General features: G+C 50.2%; 1 protein-coding gene across 3 annotated transcripts; it reads left to right on the top strand.

The window, feature by feature from the left end:
* Positions 1-13470: 13470 nt before the first annotated feature.
* Positions 13471-20210, top strand: Bmp4 (bone morphogenetic protein 4). 3 transcript variants are annotated; one of them, XM_087208104.1, is made up of 4 exons: positions 13471-13719; positions 16560-16680; positions 17746-18125; positions 19065-20210. In XM_087208104.1, exons 1-4 carry the CDS (start codon positions 13485-13487, stop codon positions 19919-19921), a joined length of 1593 nt encoding a protein of 530 aa, XP_087064230.1. In that variant the 5' UTR covers positions 13471-13484; the 3' UTR covers positions 19922-20210. The 3 variants fall into 3 exon arrangements, with proteins under 3 accessions (XP_087064230.1, XP_004835573.1, XP_087064231.1); XM_004835516.4 differs by having other exon boundaries at positions 13479-13719; positions 16560-16684; XM_087208105.1 differs by lacking the exon at positions 13471-13719 and adding an exon at positions 14423-14544.
* The last annotated feature ends 3910 nt before the right edge of the window (positions 20211-24120 follow it).

The raw sequence follows: 24120 nt of genomic DNA, 5'->3' as shown, positions 1-24120 counted from the left end.
GCAAGAAACTGAGTTGGAAACAAGATTACTTTTCTGATCTAGCCTTAGTGTTCCATAGCATTAATTCTCCTGTAGTCATAAGCTTATCCTATGTGTTAGGCAGAATAAAATGTTCTCATCACATACTAATCCCTGAACCTGAATATGGTGAATATGTTACCTTACCTGGCAAGTGGGACTTAGCCACTGTGAATAAATTAAGGTCCTCGAGAAAAGGAGATTATCCTGGATTACCCAGGTGGACACACTGTAATCCCAAAGGCTGTTTTAACACGGATCCAGAGGGTCAGAATTGGAGGAGATAGAATGTAGAAGCAGAAGATGGACAGATACTGGACAGAAGCCAAGGAATGTGGCAGCCTGTGGAAGAGGAAAATAAGCAAACAGATCCTTTCTAGAACTTCCAGAAGGATCACAGCTCTGCCAACACCTTGATTTTCTCCTACTAAGTCCCATTTTGGAATTCTGGCTCCCAGAACTGTGAGACAATACATTTGTGTTGTTTTAAGCCACAAAATTTGTGCTAATCTGTTAAAATAGTTACAAGAAAACTGATGTATACAGATTCAAGGGAAGAACCTCTTTCAGTTATAAAAGTGCCAAAGTCACGTTCAGAATTATGTTGGTCAGAAGAGATTATGACAGCCAGCTTTGAAAAATACAACCTGCCACATGGTACCTCGAACTAGGCAGAAAATTATAGGTTGATCTTTCTGGGCCTCAGTTTCATCATCTTTCCTCAAATGAGAAGGTTTAATGTGAGGATCTCTTAACATTCAGGACCCCAAAATTCTTGGTCCTATGAACAAAGGGAGATGTAGTCTTCACATGAAAATTTCTAATAAATCATGACTGATTCTTAAGTTATTCCTTGACTCTATCATTTTTATACTTCTTTGAACAGAATGAGTGTGGAATACCTGGATCAGAAAGCAAGCACGGGGCTGGGGATTTAGCTCAGTGGCTCCGTACCTGCCTCAAAAGTGCAAGGTCCTGAGTCCGATCCCTGGTACCAAAAAAAGAGAGAAAGAAAGCATGGTAAATTCCTAAAAAGATGAGAATGGAGACATGAGGTTTTGTTTTTGTTGTTATATAGAAAAAAGGAAGGGAGAAAGGGAAGAAAGCAGGAAGGAAAGAGAAAGGGAGGAAGAAGAGAAAATCATTCTTTGAAGGAGAGATGTTTTTACTCATTATTGGAATTGAATCCCAGAAGGATTCCTTGACCACTCTGTTAAAACTTAACCAGTAGCTGTGTTTCCCGTTTAATTTTTATTCTGAGTACCACATGCCATCTTATCTGCTATAGAGCATTCTTACTACTTTATCAATTTGTTTTGTCGGTGCTCTGCTTCTCCTACTAGACTTTAAAACCTAGAAGGACAAGGATTTTTAGGGTTTTCATTCAGTGTCCTGGTGGTAAGAACGGTGCCTTAGCACATGTATGCAGGTGGTCAATAAAAGAATAGTGTTTATTGAATGAATATTAGAGATACACATAATTTGTCCCATAAAGTCATTGGGAATAGAGAATTACAGGATTTTAGAATAAACAAGAGCTTTACAAAAGAGGACTAGAACTTTACTAAAGAGAGCAGCAAACTTTGGTCAAAGACTTATTTTTGTATGGTGTATGAGCTAAGAATGGTCTCATGGATTGAACTGTGACTTCCACCACCTTATTCCCGAGAATCATTTGTTGAAGTACATAACACCCTGAACTTCAGAGCATGATTTTATTTGGAAATAGAGTGCAATTAGTTAAGATGAAGTCATGCTAGAATAGGGTTGGCCCCTATCCTAATATGACTGTACCCTTATAAAAGGGAGAAATTTGGATGCACACACACACTGGGAGAACGCTATGTGAACATGAAGGCTAGACCAGGGTGATGGTTCCTTGGGCAATATCTTAGGCCATTTTGCGCTGCCATAACAGAATACTGCAGGCCAGGTAATTAAAAAACAGTAGAAATTACTTAATTTCCCACAGTCTGAGAGCCTGGAAAATCCAGTGTCAAGGCGCTGGCATCTGGTGAAGGGTTTCCTTCTTGCTGTACCATCACACAGGAGGAGAAGCGAGAGAGTGGGTAAGAACAGCATCGGGAGAAGGGGAAGGGGTGGAGCGTGCCGTTATCAGAACCTCACTCCAGCAATAATGGCCTTCCTCTGTCCCCAAGGGCAGGACCCTCTTGACCAAGCTCTGCTGCCCGGTGGCTTCAGTTTCCAACACATGAGCTTTGGGGACTGCACTCACCCCACAGTGCCACAGAACACCAAAGATGCCCTGCAGACCACGGGAAGCTGAGAGCGAGACACACAGCAGGCTCTCTCACACTTGGACCCTTCACTCTCAGGCCTCTGGCTCCCAACACCGTGAGGCCCCACATTTCTATTATTTAAGACACGCAGTCTGTGGCACTGGATTATGGTTGCCTTAGGAAATGAATGCAAATGGTTCGTATATCTGTAAGCAATTGGAGAAAGAGAAGGAGAAGGGGAAAGAAGAAGGAGTAGAAGGCTGCGAGGGAGGAAGAGGAAACACTAACAGAAATGGGATGTGGCTTGCAAAGCCTAAATATTTACTACCCAGTCCTTTACAGAAATAACTTACCAAAACCTAAAATTTAAGATAATAGAGTCTACATAATTCATGAAGAAACAGAGGCCCCAGAAATAAAAGTCATATGTCCAAGTTCATATGACAGGGCTAAGGTTTGAATGTGCTTCTTAAAGTCCATGTGTTAGAAACTTAATTTCCAATGCAACAGGGTCGGGAGGTCGGGCGTGTGAGGAGTGATTGGCTCATGAGGCTGCTGCACTCCAGAAGGGGTCCTCTCTCTCTCTCTCTCTCTCTCTCTCTCTCTCGTTATGGTTTACATCTAGAATGTCTCCCAAAACTCTTATGCACTCAGAAGCAGGGCCTTTGGAAGGTGATTGGATCATGGGGTGCTGGAGTCATCAGTGGATTCATCCACTAATGAGTTCAGTAGCTGAACACGCTGTGAGGAGGTGGAGTCTAGTGGGAAGAGGTGGTTTTCTGGGGACAGGACCTGATATCTTCCTCCCAGTGCCTCCCTTCTTTTTCTACTTCCTGGCTGCCATGGTGTGAGCAGCTTTCCCAGACCCTGTCACCATGCTGTTTCTGCCTTGGAGCCAGCCGACCATGGACTGAAAATGTGAGCCAAAATAAACCTCTCCTCTTTTAAATTGTAGGTGTCAGGTATTCATGCCAGGGACCAGGAAAGTGACTAAGACACCATATGATGCTTTTCTCTGTGCTATGATGCAGCAAGAAGCCCTGCACCAGATGAGGCCCCTCCACTTTGTACTTCCCAGCCTACAGAACCATAAATCAAATGAACTTCCGTTGTTTACAAATAACCATGCCTGTGGTATGCTGTTATAGCAGCATGGAGCAGACTAATATATACAGTATGAACTGGTTTTGGCGATACCTAAAACAGGTTATCTAATCTCAAGTCTATTTTGTCTTTTAAAAATCATACCACACTGAATACTGCACTTTAAAAAATCATTTCATCAATCCCTCCTTATGCAAATACCAAAATGTTACTAAGATATTCTCATTTATTACTGCAGTCCAAAGACCTAGGTCCTACACACCATTCTTCCTAAGTTTTTTAGCAAATTACCTACTATGAGCCATATTTTCTTTCATTTTTCCACTGCCCCCCAGCAACTCATTTTCTGTATACTAGTTCTCAAGACATAATTAAAACCTAATTAAAGATCAGAACAGATATTTGCTTGCTCTCTGGATCTCCCCTGCACTGTGTAGTACAGTTTATTATGGCTTTTATGCTAAAGAGAAATAAGAAAGAACTGTCTATTGAACAAACCCACACGCTGGTGCTAAAGGCATAAGAAAAGATGTAAAAGGAAGTGGACCAGAGCTTGTAGGAATTCTTTTAATGTGCTTGAAACTTAGTGATCAGCAAGTGAATTTGGCTTACCTTCTTTAGCCCAATGATCTGGTGGCACAGGGAAACAAAGTGAAACAAAATCAGCAGTGTTCTTGCATTTTATCCTTGAGTGAGAGACTGAGACCACTTGGAGGGGCCTCAGTTTTGATGTCTGCTGGTGGCTGAAGATGATGGTTCCTAATGACAAAGCATCTCTGGAAAGGTTTACAGGAATGAAGGAGAGAAGTGCTCTTTTCCTTCTCAGTCTGCCTAATTAGTTGAAAAAGGTGGATCCCACTAGTAAGGAACTATGTGTCTGAATTTCAATTAAGATGCTAGTAAAACTGAACTATGGAGAAATGAAAGGGCAGTGAAGGAGTTAGAGAAGGTTCTCAGCAGAGTCTGTGTGAACCGTAAGCCCCCTAAGAATGGCTTTTCTGCTTTAAACTCCTTTACTTTTTCACCAAACCCACAAGGAATTCAATGTTCTTACACATGAACCAAGTCTGCTCCTTTTCAAATATCCTTTCTTTAATGCAGGGACTTCCTTGGGAGCTAAAATGTAGTGTCAGATGGGGGCCTTAAGCAATTTAGTCTATGTATTTTTCCTCAAATGTTAAAAAAAAGTGGAGGGATAACTATAGTATAGAAGCCACAGGTTGTTTCAGGGATTAAGTGAGATAATGAAATGTGAAAATGCCTGATAATTGTCAGAAATCCAAAGTATGTTGGTTTTCCTAATAGGTATATAGTGGGAGAAAATATGCAAATACTCATATAATTATAATTATTTACATAATTATTCATTTAATTATAACTAGCATGTGGAAACCTATCAGCATTTCTTTTTTGTAAATGCCACTAGCCATGTATTTTGTGATTTGTAAATTGGTTTCACACACACTCTGGCATTTGATCTTCACACTAAGAGTCACAGGATTCTTAGGTGGGTTAATAGTGGGTCCAGCTGAGGTGGACAGAGCAGGGATCTGAGCTCTTGGTCGCTGCTCTGCAGGAGTAATTTCCCTGCGAGTGTGGGCTCTGAAGAGTGAGTAACATTTCTGTTGTCTTAATGATGAGTTAAGAGCCTTGTGCTGGTGAATGTGAAAACCGTGTTCCTCTGAGTCAAAGCTACTGTGTATGCAACTTGGAGAAATATCCTCCTATGAAAGATTTGGGGTAGGGTTCATATTCCAGAGAAGCTTTTAGTCTTTCCTGGATCCCTAGAAAATGTGATAAACTCATGACCCCCGCGTACTTTTACACTTGCAACAAAAACTGTATGCAGAAATTACAAGATTTTACAGATCCCTCTAACATGCATCCAGGGATTCATGGGGGGGTACTGGGGAGTGAACCCTGGGGTGCTCTGTCACTGAGCTACATCCCCAGCCCTTCTTATTTTTTTTTTCTTTTGAGACAAAGACTCACTAAATTGCCCAGGCCAGCCTTGAACCTCCAATCTCCTCACCTCAGCCGCCCAAGTAGTTGGGATTACAGGCATGAGCCACCACAACCGGCCCATCCAGATACTTAATAAAGCCACAAGGCAGGTTTAAGATTCTCTAATTTAAAGAGATTGGCATTTAAGTTAAATATAACAAAGAAAGCCAACACTTGAGTTTATTCTCCCCTTAAAACTCTTAGTCCCACAATCAGCCACCTCTCCATTCTATCTAAAACTACAGAAATAAAACCCGATCATCCAAAGTCCTTGGGTTCTAACCATAGAACCAGCCAGATGTGAGGGTGCTGCTACATGCAAATTTTAGCTCACACTGAAGGTGTCTAAATAAACTGTCCCTTGTCGCTGATATGTTAACACTCAAGAAATTAACAAAGAACAACACTAGGATTTTTCAGGATGCAAATCAGAATTCTGAGGGATAAGTTTCAAAATCTATCCTGAATAAAGAAGACTCCCTGGTATGGTCGTGAGAGGGGGTGAAGGCCCCAAGGTTGGTCTGCAAGGATTTCCCCACCCATCTGCAATAACCTCTCCTGAGCTCACCTGAGCTGACCTCTCCGTGCAGGTCCTTAGACGTACAAATCTCTTTCCTAGGGTGCATGGACTTGCAGGTGTGCTCCAGGCCTTGGCAGGTGGAAGAGGAAAGCACTCTGCTTACCTGATGGAAGAACCACACTGTGCCACTTGGACAACCTGTCACAAGTGGGAGGCATGGCTAGCTAGGGAATCGAGCAGAACAGGTACTTCAAACGTAACTTTCTGCGAGAATATCCACGTTCCTGGACCCTGTTGTTTTTACATCTCCAGGGCTTCCAAGAAACAGGAAAAATTGTCCCAGAGGAGGAGTCTCAGGTTAGGACTGTCCATTTCTTTCGTTTTTGAAATTTTACTTATTTACGTCTCTGGAAATGGTTCAGCTCCAAATCGTGGTAGATGAAAAAGGAGGTAGGAGGTTCCGCGCGCCCCAGGAACGTGCTGCATGCTCGCGTGCAAATGCTGTGCCTGTAGCTCACCCGGGTTGCCCGGACGCCAGCTGTTTATTCAAGTGTGGGTCAGGTTTGCCACCTGGGGCACAAATCCTGCAAAACGAGTCTGAGAGCGGGGCGAGCTCTTGCAGGTAGCAGGGTGCAGCCGCCGAGCTAAAGACTAAGGAGGGCAAAGGAAAGGCGGGCGGGCGCGGGGGCGGCGCGGGGCTGGGCTATGCAGGGCCGCCCGGGGACTCGCCCCACCCGGCGTGGACACGCAGCCTCCCGGGTGGCTCACAGGTCCCACATGGAGCGGGCACCGCTGTCTCCCCAGGATCCGGGAACAGCCGCGCTCTCCCATGCCGCTGCGCTCTGCCCCGAGGCCCTCGGGCATCTGCGACACGCGGGGACTTTTCTTTAACCAGGGTACATTGGCGAATCCAGCCTTGCGTCTGAGCAGGGAGCGCGTGAGGATAAGGAGCTGGAAAATGTCCCCACCAGCTGGTCCGGGGAGAGATGGGGAGACCCTGGATGTGGCGAGCCTCGCGTCCCGGCCACCCCAAGGCCAAGGGCGCCCTGAGCACCCCACTGTCTGCGGGGTGCGCTTAGGGGCAGAGCGCTGCTCCCAGGCGCAGGATTGCGCCCTCCCTCACCCTACCTCCCCTTCTTCACCCACCTCAGCTTTTCTACACCTCTCTCCAGTTATTCTGACTCCGAAAATTCAGTTTTCCCATCCCCGAACCTGGCTCTGGGGACGCAAGGCCCTGACGAGTACCCAACTCTGCCCGCAGGTGCTTGGATCTCTGCATTGAAATAAAAGATAGAGACCAGGAAGTAGGGAGCTAGTCTTTTGCAAATGTTTCCAAGAGATAGGGGGAGGGGTGGGAGAGGAAGGGAAGGGGGCTTAAAAGGAATTAAGATGTGCTGTGTCCACGTACAAACTCCCCATGCTGAATGTAATCATTAGGGGCTGCAAACACAAACTAATAAAAAATTATAAAAATAGATCTCTGCATTGAGCTGGGGGTCAGCACTGGAGAAGGAGCAAAAGATTTATTCTTCAGAGCCCCATGTCTTTCTTTCTCTTAAACTGGCTTCCTGCATTTCTACCAAAAGAGATACTTATCTGTGGATCCTGACACACACCCTCAAACACACACACACACACACACACACACAGACACACACACACCAGTCTGAACCTCCCGGCAGAGAGGCCTAAGAGGGAAGGAGCCCGGCCCAAGCCCAATAGGCCTTCTAGGCTGGCGTGGGATTCATGGGCCTCTCCACGTTGGACAAAGTACTAGAGCCCCAACTGCATCTGCCCTCTACCTTGGGCTGGTGCCCAGAGCCCAGGCCTTGCTTGGATTGCCTGAAGCTGTGGGTAGATTTCTCAGGTGCTATGCCTGCCAGGAGATGAAAGTTTAGGCAACTATTAGTTTTGCCCTGCACAACTCTTTGGGTCTAAACATTGCCCCTTGGTGGAGGTTTCAAATGAAAACCAAAGAAAATAACTTTTAAAAAAACCATTTCAAGATCTTAGTTTACATAAATGTTGTATCCAGATACAAAGAGAAAGTGCAAAAATCTCAAGGTATACAACCTGATGAACTTTTTACAAAGTGAGGATCAATATGTATATATGTATAATCCCCAAGGGATTATAAACATTACACAATTGCTCTTGAACAGGACATTAGTGAAAGGGCTTCCTCTCTGAAAAGGACTGTAAAATATTTGGACTATTAGTGAAAATATTCAAGTTTACCTATAACAATAAAAAACTTCCTTGGATCACATATCCCTTCAGACAGTTTTCCTTGCAAAAGACTAGAACATGTTTAGCATGTACAAGAGGGTAAACGTTAGTTGGGATTTCCTAGTTGACTTCTGATTGGGAAAGCACAATAATTCACTAGGTGGACAAACGCTGGTGTAGGGTTTTGCCTTGCTTCTCCAACTTCTCCTCTAGTGACACCGCTTTCTCGTTCAGGTCACACTGGCATGCACACCAGGGAGAGAAAAAAATGAGAAGGATGGGTGAGCTAAGAACAAAGGCATGCCAAAGTTTTTGTCTTTTTCATACACTGTGCATGGATTCATTTCCAAACAGCACAACTGCTGTAGAATGAGGTGGCTCTTTTTAGGGAGAAACTTAAAAACATACTGCATTGTGTGTCAATCTCATCCTACCCTTTCCTTTGGAAAAGAAAGAATTCCATTTTCATACCCTATTGGCCACCCACTCACGAAACATGTTAAAATGTAAAAGCCGTCTTCTCATCTGTCTGCTATCACTGGGCTATATATTAGAATTCTCTGCCCATTTAAAAAACACATAACTCTATATTTTGATGGGAAAAAAAGGACTCTGTTCCAGAAAGTAGTAATACAACAATTTAGGGCATAGGGAACTGAAATAGAACTGTATTATCTTTTATACGTAAGAAAGTATTAGAGTCCAGGACTGTGTAGCTTTAAGTGAGGTTGACAACAGACTCAAATGCTTAGAGAAGGAACTGGACAACTGCATTAAAATTTCTTCTTGAGGCTGAGGGTGTAGTTCAGGAGTAGAATGCTTGCCTAACATGTGCAAGATCCTGGATTCAATCCCCAGTGATGCATTCAATCAATCAATCAATCAATCAATCAATCGGAAAGAGAAAGCAAGAAAGGAAAGAAAGAAAGAAAGAAAGAAAGAAAGAAAGAAAGAAAGAAAGAAAGAAAGAAAGAGACTGAGTTAGTTCTTTAGACCAGGAAAAAGTAAATGGTAAAAAGTAAAAAGTAAAAAGCTCTTGTGCGAAAGATGGAAAATATTTGGGGCATGTCAACAAGCCTCTCATTTCCGTGTTCTGTAGGCAGGACTCTGACAGTTATGAGTTGTCTTGGCAGAGTTATGTTAATGGGTCAGATCAACACAGACAAACCATGATGAACATTAACTTAGCAAACGCTCTTCTTATAAACAACAGTCCTGATTAAATAAACACCTGAGCTGTATGCCGCACTCCAGACAACAAAATAAATGTGAGACCAATCCTTTCCTTTAAAAACTTTGTGGTAATTGCCAGGTGTGATGGTACACATCTGTAATCCCAGAACTCTGAGAGGCTGAGGCAAGAGGATCACAAATCTGAACCAGTCTGGGTAACTCAGCATGACCCTGTATCCAAATAAAAACAAACAAGGGCTGGGGATGTAGCTTAGTAAAAAGGCCTTGCGTTCAATTCCCAGTACTGGCAAAAGAAAATTGTCCTAACATTTAAATTAAACTCACTACCAGATCTGTCTTTACCATCTAACTTTGCTCATTTGATTAGTTTTGCAAAAGATAAAAGTAATAGCTAATATTTATGGAACCATTTTGTGCTTGCTATTTTATTATATTAACTCTGAATATTTATAAGAGCATTATGAAATAAAAATTATTCTTCTCAGGGTATAAATGAAGAAACTGAGACACTGGAGGTTGGGTAATTTGACTGATATAGCACAGTACTCGGATGTATTGTTTGGAGATCCTAGGGCCTGAGGAACCTTCGAGGAATTTGCCTAGTCCTCACATTTTCCAATGAGGAAACTGACCCAGCAAAGGTAATTAGTGTCCCTCTCAAAAATCACAACCTTTTCTCAGGGGAGGGCACAGAAAGTCTTGCCTTAAGATGGGCTATCAGTCGAGAAGAAACAAGCTTTTGGGTCTTCATTCTGTGCCATCCCTAAGAACTTGGAAGGATCTCCTAAAACGCCTAGCACAAGCAGGCTGCAAGGTGCCTGGCCTGGGGAAAGTTTCCAGGGCCAGCTGTGTCGGTGACAGCTGAGGCCACAGGGATCCAGCCCCTGCAGGCCTAATTCAAGAAACTCTGGGAGCCCGACCTGGTGTGGATTTTGGGTCTAGCACTTACTAGTTCTGTGAGCGTGAGCAATGTATACAACCCCTATAATCTACAGACACTCATGCACAGAACAGGTATATTCTCCACATTGTGGTGAGGGCTAGAGAATAAATATATAACATGGTAACTATTAATCAGAGGAAAAGTAATATTCCAGGCCATTTTCAGAGATCCTCTCCAATTCGACTTTTTTTACTGCTTCTCAACAGTTAGCAATATTATGCTGCTGAGAATTCCTTCAAAGAACTCCTCTACAGCTTCCACAGACACCTAATTTGCAAAGAGGCTTTTTTGGGGACAGAGTCTGGCTAAGTCCCTAGTTGCCCAGGTTGGGCTCAACCTTGAAATCCTCCTGCCTCAGCTTCCCAGGGTTCTGGTACTATAGGCATGGCCAACTAGGGTCTGATTTGGTTCTTAACTGGGGACCTAGAAGCAAGGACTACTGCATGTACAGGAGTGGAAATTGTTCCACTTGCATAGACCTATTTGGTGTGTCCTGGGCATAGTGATGTAACTGCCATACTTAGCAGTTTATAAAGCACTAACTAAGCGTATTCCTTACCTATTTAACGACATCTGTCTTTCAGCGGTATCTGTCAGCCCTGAAACTTTAAATGAAATAATTTTCAAGACAGTAGTTCCCAAGATTCTGAGTGCTCTGCATCATCAGGAAAACTTGGAAAATATGCAGATCTCTAGGTCCAGACCTGCAAGTTGGGCCAGGAAATCTGCATTCAGCTAACGCTCTTACCCTTATGCTCAAGTCTGTATCCTTAGACCCTACGGTGAGAAAAGCCCTGCCAAGGGCCTGCTGATCGTCCTTCAGCAGAAGGACGGGAAGCCTGAGACAGGGAGAGAAGTGGACTGGCTTCCCTCGCCAACTCTGACATTGGGCTGTGAGAGACTGCCTTTCTAACCAATGAGCACTCTGTTCTTAGGGTTGAGGGTGGGTGAGGAAAGGTGTAGGTAAAACGCTGTCCCAAGGGAACTGTGGTAGCTTTCGCCCATCACACCCCTACAGATCCATATCAGAGTCTAAACAAGGTGTGTCAGTGGCTTAATTGGAGACTCCAGGACGGTAGGTTTCACAGACTCATGGGTGGGCCAGGGGCCACTTTATGGTGTGAGCCTCAGCAAAATGAGATAATAGCCATCCCCGTCCCAAAACATTTGGGATCTTAAAAGCAGATCACATAGGGCTCTGAAAGAAAAGAAAGGCCTGTTTTTCCGGACAGCATATCACTGTTGTCTTGGAGCTTAAATATTAAGGAACACATTGTGTTAATGATTAAAACTATAGTGGCTGATTTAGGGGCTAGGGGAACATTTAATCAGTGCCTCCAGTGTGCGAGAGGACCATACTACCTGATGCCTCAGGAGAGATATCAGTAACCATTTAATGGGGTTTTAACTTTGTGTTATCTTTAATAATTAATTGTAATTTTGACTGTGTTGGAAGCGGCAGGTATATTTTCAGTCATCTTTTTGGGCTGTTGTTATTGGCCAGCCCTGTTTAATCAGGTTCTCAGGGGAGGTAGGCTCAGAAGTGATTTAAAATGAAAGAAAGTAGACGTTCATTGTAACTACAATAAAACAATCAGATGGTTTTCAAGTTGAAAGGATGTGTGGAAATTATCTGGCCTAATGGTTTCACTGTCTCAGATGAGAAAATCGGGAAGCCAAGGAAGGAAAGGACTTGGCTGGTTTCTGCTGTTGGATGCACTACTGGGCAAAAGACCTCCCTGGGCTGGCAAAGATGGCAGGAGGCTACGGGCCTGCTCTGATCATTGTTTCTAGGCTCTCACACACTTTCCACCCTTTTAAATCTCTGTTCCAGACATTACAGGAAGTAGTTCCTGTTTTCTAAATAGCCAAGTTATGCAAATGTAGTTTTATAGATGAGCTACCGAGGCTGATGTCCTGCTAAGCAAAGACCTCAGGGCTTTGTGGAGACAGCAACCTCCATCTCAGGAAAGAAAGTCAGGAGAGGAAATGGTCAGCTCTCCCTGGGCACCTGGAGCTCAGGGTACTGAGCCTCAACCCTGCTCTGCAACATTAGCTGTAGACTCCAGAGGGAGGCTGGGATTTACTTCGGGGCTCTGGGCAAGTCCCTTCCACCTGGCTGTCCTTCCCCTTCCTTGTTTGTAGAACAGAGATGGGGCTGATAGCTCCCTCCCGGCTCCATGAGGAGCGGCGTGTGAAATTAGTTCCTGCTTGGGAAGATTTAGGAGCCACCACATTCCACCTCCCCGCTAATATGATTACAAGCACTTCTGCAGAGGTATGAGAGGGCCAATTCCTCATTCTCCTTCTTCCTTTAAAAACAGACCAAAGGGCGTCTTTTTTTTTTTCTCTTCCTAGGAGTTGATTGCTTGGAAGCTCAGATTGCTGAGCTTCAGGATTCTTAGGTTTTCCACGAGCAAGTAAACAATCAACAGCAACAAAATTAATTGCTAGGGCAGCGCTTCGGGGAGCTGCTGAGCTAACAGTACAGAGATGGTCGCCTGTATTTCCGAAAGGCCCAGCCGGGAGGACCAGGAAGGCAGTCAGTCCCTCGTGGGGATGTGTGTCTGGGGTCCTCGCCCAGGTATTCCCCAGGGAGCACTTACAAAGGTTTCGGAAGCAAAGTCGACTCTTCACAGCCCAAGCAGTATCTCTTCGAGGGACCCAGCTCAGCGCACAGCCTGTCTTCCAACGTTTGCAAATCCTTTAACAGTTTATGGAAGGCCACCCTTTAAACCAACCCAACAGCTCCTTTCTCCATAGCCTGATTTTAGAGGTGTTTCATTATCTCTAATTACTCGGGGTAAATGGTGATTACTCAGTGTTTTAATCATCAGTTTGGGCAGTAGTTACTCTAAACTCAGGGAAGCCCAGACTCCTGTGGGTATTTTTGGAAGATAGGGCGACTAGTCGGTGCATGCTTTCTAGTACCTCCGCACGTGGTCCCCAGGTGAGCCACGGCCGCTCCTCGGAGCCAGCGACGGCGACATCCCGGCCCCGGCGGCATCCGCGGGCTGCGGCGCGGCGCGGACTTCCGGGACCCTAGCCTGGGAGGCGAGGCGAGGCGAGGCGAGGCCGGACAGCGGTGGGAGGATGTGGGCGGGGCTCCCATCCCCAGCGAGGGAGGCGAGCCGCGAGGGAGGACGGAAGGAGGGAAGGAGGGAGGGGCTGCCAGGGAAGAGGAGGAGAAGGAAAGAAAGAAAGAGAGGGAGGGAGAGAGGAGGACGAGTAGATGCGGGAGGGCGGAGGAGGAAGGTGGGCGGGAAGGAGCGCGCACTGGCGCGAGGTGCGTTCCGGGGGGGACCCCGCGACGCCGGCTGAGTACCTCGCCTCTGACCCCGGCAGGATTCCTGTCCGAGCCGTCCCGAGCCTGCAGCGCCCCGTCCCCGGCCCTCGCCCCGACCCCCGAGCCGTTCAGAGGTCCCCAGGAGCTGCTTCTGGCGAGCCCGCTACCGCGGGGACCCATGGTGAGCGAGGAAGCCGGTGCCGGTTCGGGGCGCACTTGGAGGGTCCGAAGCCCGACCTCAGGGAGAAGCCGGGGGCGCCGGGTGCCACCGAGGGGGAAGGCGGCCTGTCCCGCACCCCGCGACAGTGCTGGGGATGGAGGTGGGATGCTGCTGCTTCTCACCTCCGCCTCTGCTCCCGCCGGTACCCGGCCACCTTCCCCATCCTCGCTTTGGGGAGGTTCGCGGCCTCACAGGCGGGAAGAAAAGTTCTTGGGAGAGGGTCGTTGGGAAAGATGGGGTTCGGGTCCAGCGCGTTGCCCGAGGGCTGGCGTTGCGATTCCCAGACGGGAAGGGCCGGGAGAGGTGGGAGAGCGCCGACGGACCGAGCTCCCGAGGGAGGGAGGGATCTTCCCACGCTGAGGACCTCGACACTGGCAGAGGGCGCCTTGCCCGAGCTGGGTCTGCGGCGGGAGCGAACCCGCTGCTCCGGGGCTGCGTCCAGGGGACTCGCTCGCCTGGTCCGGTAGCTGGGGACCTGCGGAGCTGTGGGTGGAGGACGCGTGTGCTCCTCGGGCTGCTTTCCTAGACCGGCCGCCCCCGAAGAGCCCCGCCTCGGTCATCTCGCGGGGTAGGGTTCCCGGGGACGACGCCACCCCGCGAAAAGCTCCTGCGTCGTCACGTCTCGCGCAGATTCTGGAGGTGCGCGCGGGTCTCCCAGGCCCCCCGCACTCGGAAAACCTCAGGAAGGGCAGGATCGAGGGTCTCTGCAGACCCTCCCCACGGGGGTTGGACCCGAGGCCTCCGAGGCCTCCGATTCCTCCTGGGCACAGCTTTGGTTGATGATTTGTGAGTATCGTGGTTTTATGAGGGGAGGCTTTTGTGAAACTTTAAAACCCCAAGAGGCACATACTTGGTAAACTGAGGCCACCATAAACTTAGGCGTAGGGAAGCAAAGAGCAACCGACACGAGCTGTATTCCCGCCCCCTCCTACCCCGGAAAAAAATTGTTATGGAGATGAAAGTTCTTTATCTTTTTAATTTAAAAACCTGGAGAGGAAAACGCGATTAGTCCTAGTCAATCCGAAATTGAAACACGAGCCCCGCTGCCCCATCTGCTTGGCCGTAGCGCGGCGAACGCTCCGGCCGCCACCCGGCGGGCGGCTCTGAGGGGCCGAGAGGGTCTCTGGGTCCGGGTCGCGCCTTCCACTGCGCCCTCGCCCGGGTCACCGGCCCATCGTGCCTGCTCCCCCACTCCAGGTGGTCTCCCAAAGGAGCTTTAGAAGGGCTCCGATTTCCTCAAAGTACAGCAAAGGAAAAAAAACAACCCTGCGCCCTCTCCAGCCCCTTCCTAGTTCGCCCCAGAGCCAGCTTGGGACGGGGAGCGAGAGACCGCTCCAACTGCGCCGCTGCTGTAGCCGGGCGTGGACGGTCGCGCAGAGGCGCCCTCGGCCTCTGCACCCGGGCACGCGGCGCCGGAGAGAGGCCAGAGCTGCTACTCCATCCTTTACTCTTCTTTCTAAATGGCTTTTCGCAAAGTGCTCCCCAAAAGACAGTTTAGGTTTGGAAGGGGAAAGCGTGGCCGCCATCCGTGCCCTCGAGGCGGAAACCGGGGACGGGCGCCCGAAGGGGTGGGCGCCGGGCGGGAATCGCGGGCCCGGACTCCCGGGCGACGACACCCCGGCTGGACGCAGAACTGCGCCAGCCCCGATATCCGCGCCGGCCCTTGCGATAGGTGACCCCGAGCGCGGCTTCTCCAGGTCACCCCAGGCATTGCTTGAGCTGTGGGTTGGTAAAACTCTTAAAGGAACATTTGCCGCGACTCTGCAGACGGTGCAAAGGAGGAAGGGGGTGGGGTAGGAAGTGGTGCGCGGGCGGGGGCGTGGGGGGGGCTAGTGGTTTAAAAAATAAGCCAAGCCGGGCAGCTACAGACGCAGACAGAGGTCGAGGGCGGGCCCCGAGATGTTCACAGTTTGCTTCACTCCTGGGAGCGCGGTGGGATTTCCTTTCCGCGCCAGGTCGGGAGCTGTGAGACCTTGGCGACTTTCTAAGTCCTGAAACGTGGGATGCCCCCTTTCTTTGGTGACGCCTCTTTCTGAACTTGTCGGGAGCCGAGCGCCCGTCTGTCCCTGCGCCTTGAATGCCCCGCCGATCGGTTTCTTGGGGGATCAAAGCAGATCTTAGGGATCTGCTCGCCGGGGCCGGGGTGGGGGCCGCAGCGGCCGACGGACACCGTGCGGGGACCGACAATAGGAGAAACGGCTCCAGCAGCCAGCCCCTCTGACTTTCCCACACCAGTGACACCCCGAGTTCCCTCCTCCCTGCCGGACGAAGCGCAGACGGCAGCAACTTCTGCTAAATCGGCTGCCCAGCTGGCCCGAGCTCCTGCCCGGTGGTTGCCTGTCCCGGGGAGCAACATGTGGCCTCTGGGAGACCCGGTGCGAGCGCGCGCGGGTGCCTGTCGTGCGGGTCCCTCGGGGCTTTTTCCGCTTCCTGTGCCTCTCGGGGCTGAGGCTTCGGGGAGCCCAGCCGCGGGCGGAGGTGCAGTCCCTACGGCGAGCCCCGGCCGCCCCGGCTTCAGGCCCCGGCGCGCGGGTCAGGACGGACGCGCCGCGCGCAGGTAGAGGCGACAGCCGGGGCCCGCCGGCTCCTCCCCGCGGCTGCGCTGCGCTCAGGCGGCGGGTGCGAGGTCGGCCGCGCTGCAGCCAGGGGCGGGCCGAGCGGGGGCGGAGGGTGGTGTGGGGCGGGCGGGCTGGAGCCCCAGCGCGGGGTGGGGCCTGCGCGCTCACGTGACCCCGAGGGGCTGGAAGAAAAACAGAGCCTGTCTGCGCCGGAGTCTCATTATATTCAAATATTCATTTTAGGAGCCATTCCGCGGTGCCATTCCGAGCAGCGCACTGCCGCAGCTTCTCTGAACCTTTCCAGCGAGTCTGTTCAAGATTGGCTGTCAAGAATCATGGACTGTTATTACATGCCTTGTTTTCTGTCAGTGAGTAGACACTCTTCCTTCCCCCTTCCCGGCAGTTCGCGCTGCCCTCCCGATCCCAGATCGCCGTCGGTCCCGCCGTCCGACCTTCCTTGCAGCATCCGCACCCCGCGCCCTGGCTGTGCTGCCCCGCGGCCCCGGCGCCCCGAGCGTGCCGGGTCCTTTTAAAGCACTGCTCCCTCGCCCTCGCCCTCGCCCTCGCCCTCGCCCTCTCAGATCCGGTGCGTTGCAGGAAAGGGGGGCGCCAGGGTTCTGCAGAGACGAAAGGTCCCCAGCCCGGGGTTGTACCTTGCGAGCCAACCGCTCGCTGCCGGCCCGACTGGCTCCGTGAGCGCCCGGTGCCCCGTGGCGCGTGCCCAGCCTCTTGTCAAAACCCCGAGTCCGCTCGCGAGTGACCCCCACCCCTTCCTTCCCGGGAGCAAGCGAGCCGCACGGTCCTGTGCTCGTTTTGTGCTGGGCATTTCAGACTCACCGGCCGAAGTGAGATAAGCCGTCCGGCCGCCCTGGCAGAACCCAGGCTGCTTGCCCAGCAGCTGCACCCTGGCCCTGTCTTCTCTTTGCCCCCTCTCTCCCGTCCCTTCTTCCTGGTCCCAAACAGTTGGAAGTTGTGGAAGTTGAGCTCCGAGGGTGGAGGAAGAAAGGGGGAGAGGCTGGAGGTCTGAAGTGGAAAAGCAATGGCATTTTAATTCTCGTCCCTCCACCCCTTTTTAGCCCCTCAATGTTAACTGTTTATGCTTGAAGAAGCCACGCTGAGATCATGGCTCAGATACCAGTTGGGACAAAAAAAGATTAACAGGATGGAGGCTATCTGATTTGGGGTTATTTGACTGTAAACAAGTGAGACCAAGTAATTACAGGGCAATTCTTACTTGCAGGCCTTTCGCGGCTGCAGCTGCTAGTGGTGGGGGGTGTGAGGGAGAAAACACAAACTTGATCTTTCTGACCTGTTTTACATCTTGACCCTCCGTGACTGGCTGTATATGCATATGCGGCGACATCTCTGTTTCTCTCTGTTTATGGGTGTTTATTTATTCTTTAACCTTCCACCTTCTCCCCCTCCCCAGAGACACCATGATTCCTGGTAACCGAATGCTGATGGTCGTTTTATTATGCCAAGTCCTGCTAGGAGGCGCGAGCCATGCTAGTTTGATACCCGAGACGGGGAAGAAAAAAGTCGCCGAGATTCAGGGCCACGCGGGAGGACGCCGCTCAGGGCAGAGCCATGAGCTCCTGCGGGACTTCGAGGCGACGCTTCTGCAGATGTTCGGGCTGCGCCGCCGCCCGCAGCCCAGCAAGAGCGCAGTCATCCCGGATTACATGCGGGATCTATACCGGCTGCAGTCCGGGGAGGAGGAGGAGGGAGAGCAGGTCCAAGGCACTGGCCTGGAGTATCCCGAGCGCCCCGCCAGCCGGGCCAACACCGTGAGGAGCTTCCACCACGAAGGTCGGTCCCTGCCCCCATCCGGGAGGGGGAGGGTGGGCGGCGTGGAAGCCCTGGGAGGACAGTTCAGGTTACATCAAAGCCCCACTCCTGGAGGCTGAGGAAAGAGCCGCTTACCTCCAAGAGTTTCCAGAGCTGCCCTGAACTTACTTTCTGGAGACAGAGGGGGAGGGGCCCCGTGAAGGCCACCGCACCACTCAGACTGGGGCTAGCTGGCCTCCGAGGTGTGTTTTCGCCATAAGAAAGCCCTTTCTGCCCGTTTTTGTTTTTGTTTTTTTTTCAAAGCACCTACTGATTTAATATTACAGCTGCGTGTTTGTCAGGTTTATTCAATAGGGGCCTTGTAATCTGATCTGAATGTTTCCTAGCGGATGTTTCTTTTCCAAAGTAAATCTGAGTTATTAATCCACCAGCATCATTACTGTGTTGGAATTTATTTTCCTCTCTGTAACATGATCAACAAGGCATGCTCTGTGTTTCCAAGATCGCTGGGGAAATGTTTAGTAACATGCTTGAAAGTGAGAGAGAGAGAGAGAGAGAGAGAGAGAGAGAGAGAGAGAGAGCGAGAGCGAGAGCGAGCGTGAGCGTGGCCCTGTGCTTGTTTCCTCCTGCCTCTGGTCTGTTGGCCCCTCTTTTTCTTTACAACCACTTGTAAAGAAAACTGTGTACACAGAGCCAAGAGGGGGTTTTAAAAGGGGAGCCTGGAGGTGGTGGAGTAAAGGAGCTGACACATGGAAATTATTAGACATATGAAGGAGGTTGGGAGACACTTTCTGTCTTTGGTGCTTGATAAATGCTAGCCGAGTTCTGCCTGTGTGCTGGCTGCCTTATTTCTCTGCTCCTTCAAATGAAAAGGTCCTCTAAGAGCCTTCCCCTGTCCAAACAGAGTTCACCACTCATGTGCTTTTTCTTTTCCTTTCTTCCCTTCCCAACGGTGCCCAGAACTCCTGGAGAGCATCCCAGGGACCAGTGCGAACTCTGCTTTTCGTTTCCTCTTTAACCTCAGCAGCATCCCAGAGAATGAGGTGATCTCGTCCGCAGAGCTCAGGCTCTTTCGGGAACAGGTGGACCAGGGCCCTGACTGGGAGCAGGGCTTCCATCGCATCAACATTTACGAGGTCATGAAGCCCCCGGTGGAAGCGGTGGCCGGGCATCTCATCACACGACTACTGGACACGAGACTGGTCCACCACAATGTGACTCGGTGGGAAACTTTTGATGTGAGCCCTGCGGTCCTTCGCTGGACCCAGGAGAAGCGGCCCAACTACGGGCTGGCCGTGGAGGTGACTCACCTCCATCACACAAGGACCCACCAAGGCCAGCATGTCAGGATTAGCCGATCGTTACCTCAAGGGAGTGGGGATTGGGCCCAGCTCCGGCCCCTCCTGGTCACTTTTGGCCATGATGGCCGGGGCCACGCCTTAACTCGACGCCAGAGGGCCAAGCGCAGCCCCAAGCATCATCCACAGCGGTCCAGGAAGAAAAATAAGAACTGCCGGCGCCACTCTCTCTACGTGGACTTTAGCGATGTGGGCTGGAATGACTGGATTGTGGCCCCGCCCGGCTATCAGGCCTTCTACTGCCACGGGGACTGCCCCTTCCCACTGGCCGACCACCTCAACTCCACCAATCATGCCATTGTGCAGACCCTGGTCAACTCTGTCAATTCCAGCATCCCCAAGGCCTGTTGTGTCCCCACGGAACTGAGCGCCATCTCCATGCTGTACCTGGATGAGTATGACAAGGTGGTACTGAAAAACTACCAGGAGATGGTAGTGGAGGGATGCGGGTGCCGCTAGGACCAGGCAGCCCTTGAGGACAGACACACACACACACACACACACACACACACACACACACACACACACCACCCCTTCCCATCCACTCACCCACACACCACTCAGACTGCATCCCTTATAGCTGGACTTTTATCTTAAAGAAAGAGGAAAAAAACCCCTAAACATTCACCTTGACCTTATTTATGACTTTACGTGCAAATGTTTTGACCATATTGATCATATATTTTGACAAAATATATTTATAACTACGTATTAAAAAAATAAAATGAGTCATTATTTTAAAGGTAAATGATGGCCTTTTTCTCTTCAGTCTTCTCTGCTCTGTCCCTTGTAAATGAGCTTGTTTTCTGTTGAGGTGGGGCACGGGGAGCCAGGATGGAAGTCCAAAGGTGTTAACGGGAAGTTGTTGAGTTGTAGGAACAGGAAGTACAGCCATGGCGGAGGGAGATGGCAATTGCCAGGATGAATTGTTTTCCATTTCTATTTAATGTTAACAAGGACGCAGCATTCTCTCCCATCTGATGACACAAGCCTTGGAGAAACAGTGGGATGAAGAGGAGGTCACATGTAAGACCCAGTTTGGGGCTTCTGGAACATCTCTAGTTCACCTGCTAGAGGTGTGTTACAGCCCAGTGTGCTGGGGAAGTCTCAGCTCTAGGAAATGGATTCCCACCTCTGCTTTTATGATAACCTATATGATACCCCAGGGTGTCTCCACTTATGCCAGTGATGAATAATTCACACACACTGTGTTTGTGTGTGGTTTGCCCCTTCAGACAGTTTTGGTGTGGGTGTGGGTGTGTGTGTGTGTGTGTGTGTGTGTGCGCACGTATTTAAAAATACACTTTACTCAATTAAAAAAAATAGTGTACTTCTAAAAGTTTGGTGATAACTTTAATATGCCATATGATAGCATTCTCCAGGGTTTCTTGACATTTTCCCTTGTCCCTTATTCCCCACATCAAGCCTTCATCAAGTTAAAAACCCCAACAGATTGAGCTAAGGTGCCGGAGAGTTTAGCAGTGGGGTCAGACACTGAAGAGTCACAATTTTAAGTAGGCACTGTGCATCTATTACCTGGACTCTGGAGTCAAATGCTGGTCTTTCTTCTGTGTTACCTCCCGTGGACCTGGGCAGAGTGTGTTACCCACGTGGGCCTGACATTTGGGCCAGGGTTCCTTCAAGGAGAAAGCTTAATTTTTGGCCACAGTAATAAAGGATGGTGCTTAATGGGCTTGGGAGTGGGGGAATCCCTCTGCCAAGGGCAGAGAAAGGTCATTCTGGAAGGACATGGGGTAGAGGGAGCAGAGGAGAAGTCCTTGGTTGTTCTTATCACCCGCAACAACCAAACAGGCCTTGACAGTGGGCCTCTAAGGCTCTTCTGTGAGCTTTGCCTGCTGTAGGGAGTTGGGGCTGCAGCAGGCAGTGTGCTCCTGCAGTCCTCTTGAGAGGATTGGGGAGTGTTCATTTCTGCATCCTGAAGGTATAGATAGGAATAGTGGCAGTGTTGCCGCGAGAGAGAACGTGTGGGAGGCACATGGCTGGCGTGTGTGTTTTTCTGTGTGTGATGTGTGTGTATTCCTGTACACAGTCTGGCACATGATTCTGGGGGTGGGGTGGGGTGGGTGAAGCAGGATTCATTTTTGTTTTTAATTACTGAAGTCCTGCAATCCTCCAAAAGGAGCAGCTTAGTGGAAACCAATAAAAATAGAAGTGGGGCGGTTGCCAAAGCCCCAGCTCCCTGGAGAGCACAGGTGGAGAGAGGAGATCAGAGCCCCAGGTGAAGGGAGCAAGACTCCCCACCATTCCTCCAAAACTCCTTGTGAAAAGGAAACTTTCCCCCTCTCCCAGCCCCCCCAGGTCGCTGCCCCTTTGATTAATGGTATGGAGCTTGAATAAATCATTTAGGGGAAGCCCATTATGGGTTCCCCTCAGGCGGCCTCATTTTGTTTTGCCCAATTTCCAACAACTTTCTGCAGCATCTGTGTCACTGAAAAGGAGCCCTAGGTCCCCAGACCTTGCACCAAGGATCCCAGGCAAGTCCTGAGCGCGACTGTCCAGTTCAGGTCACTTTCTAGCAAGCGTTCCCCACCTCCTCCCCCTCCTATTGGCTTATTTTCAGAAATGGATAATGTTGTTTATTTGTTCAGCCAAATATTTGGTCTGGGGAATTTACCGTGAAATTCTGTGAACTGCATATACCTAGTTAACAAAATAGTCCTAATGCCACAAATGTTAGCATGAAAAACAACGCGCTATGGCCTGCTTTAACTCTTTAAATCCTATTTGAAAGCCGAGCACTGAGGCCTGGGAAGATAAGGAATTGGAGGTGAGCAGGAGATTACTTAGGATAGGGTTTAGCACTTTAGATTTGTATCTCCTGCTGGGCCCAGTGCCTTATGGAAGTTATGGGGTGGTCCTTTCAGATCCAGCCTGCCATCTCCCCCTTTATAATATTTTTTTCCCCAGAGTAATGTTCCTATTACTCGAAGAAAGATGAGGAAAGAGAAACTCCCTTGAGGAGTTCAGCAAAGTCTTAACCACATCAGAGGAGCTGCTGGGCGAATTCCTTTCCCAACCCTTAAAATGGAACCAGCTTCCTAAGCTCTAAGGACCCGGAAAAAAGAAAAAAGAGAGGGTACTCATCCATCCAACATTCCCTGCTTGCGTTGTTGCATAATTCTACCAGAACCTGACAGGTGACCTGCTGACTTTGTTTTCTGTCTTGATCGCTCTCATTCCGTACCCCCCAGCCCCTGCCGCCGCCTTGGGGCAGAGCCGCACAGCTAGGGCTCCGCGCGCCCCGGCGCTAGGGGACCCCAATAATCCCGGGCCTGGGATGGACGTCGGGCTCTGGCCCCCCGCGCCGCCTATTGACAGAGGGGTCCTCTGGGGTCGGGGGTGTTGGGTGTCCTCCCCGCCTCGGGGACCCTCGGGGACCGCGCAGCTGGCGGCGACGCCATCGTACTGTAGTTTAGGGGCCCCCTCCCCCAGCCCCGCCGAGGACCGGTCCAGCCCATCCGCCCTCGGGGCCCCGGGCCCAGGTGAAGCTGCGCGCACAGCCGTATCTGATTAGCGCGTGGGTCCTCGGGCGCTTGCCCCGCATATTGAACTGGGGTCAAACGGGCGGGGAGAACAGTGGAGTCGGGGGGCGGGGAGCTCTCTCGGGTGGAGGGTGCCGAGATATTCCGGGGATTTCTGTGCGAGGCAAAGAGCGGGAATCAGCGAGCAAGACCGCCTTGGGCCCCGCCCGTGCCCCGACGGAGTGGGGGGCGGGGTGTAGACGCGTGGAGAATCGAGCCCCTGGCTGCAGGACCGATGTCCAGACCGGCCCTGAAAACCGATCCGAGCCGCGATCTCGGCCTCCTCGGGCGACGTACAGAGCCCCAGGCCTGGCTGGGCTGCCACCAGGACCCGGAGCCCCAAAGGACAGGAGAGGCAAGAAGGTGTGCCGATTTCCTTCCGAAATGAACCGCCAACCCCGGCGAGTGGACTGACAGCGGGGAGTCCTACTCCAGGTCTCTGCAGGCCGAGGGACCCATGGGCGCCACCCTGCGCTGCTCGGGGAGCCGGAGGAGAGGGGAATGAAGCTGACTGGGGGCCCAGGGCCCGTTTGTGTTCAGCGGTGACTTCTCTTCAGAGAGCATTTTACAAACTTTCACTCATTCTCTCTTTTAAAAATATTTTAATTGAATTGAACCTTTTCCTTTTGCACTGCTGAGGAGTAAACCCAGGGTCTCATACATGTTAGGTAGGCAAGTGCTGTAGCGAGATGCACCCTAGCCCAGCACATTCCCTTACAGAAAAAAGCCAAACCACTGTGGGTGACCTAACATTACCTGCGACTCAGAAGGTTATTAGTATTCCCACGAGGGATTCAGAATAACTCCTGGATGGCCAAATTTAGAACCAGTGCAGCGGTGATTCAGGCTCGCCACAGTTCAGAAAATTGTAACTGGAAATAAATTCGGAGTGGTTGGGAAAGTGACTCAGGTGGATGTCAAGGAGCACATTTCCCTATGCAACCCACATCCAATGGCAGAACAGATACAAGAGCTCAGGAGCTGGATGCTCATAGGGTAGCAAAGAGGCTGGCTTTAGGAAAACATTTGGAGTATGCTAGTGTTAACATACACATACCATTTTTGAACAGGAAGTCAAAAAAGTTCAAGTCAATCTTCACAAAAATAAAAATTTAT

This window comes from Heterocephalus glaber, unplaced genomic scaffold (genome assembly GCF_053883595.1).
Source record: "Heterocephalus glaber isolate CG9 unplaced genomic scaffold, H.glaber_assembly_v1.0 deba00000901, whole genome shotgun sequence".
NCBI lineage: Eukaryota > Metazoa > Chordata > Mammalia > Rodentia > Bathyergidae > Heterocephalus > Heterocephalus glaber.
Note: the sequence above shows the minus strand (reverse complement) of the source record. Positions and strands in the feature narration are given on the sequence as shown.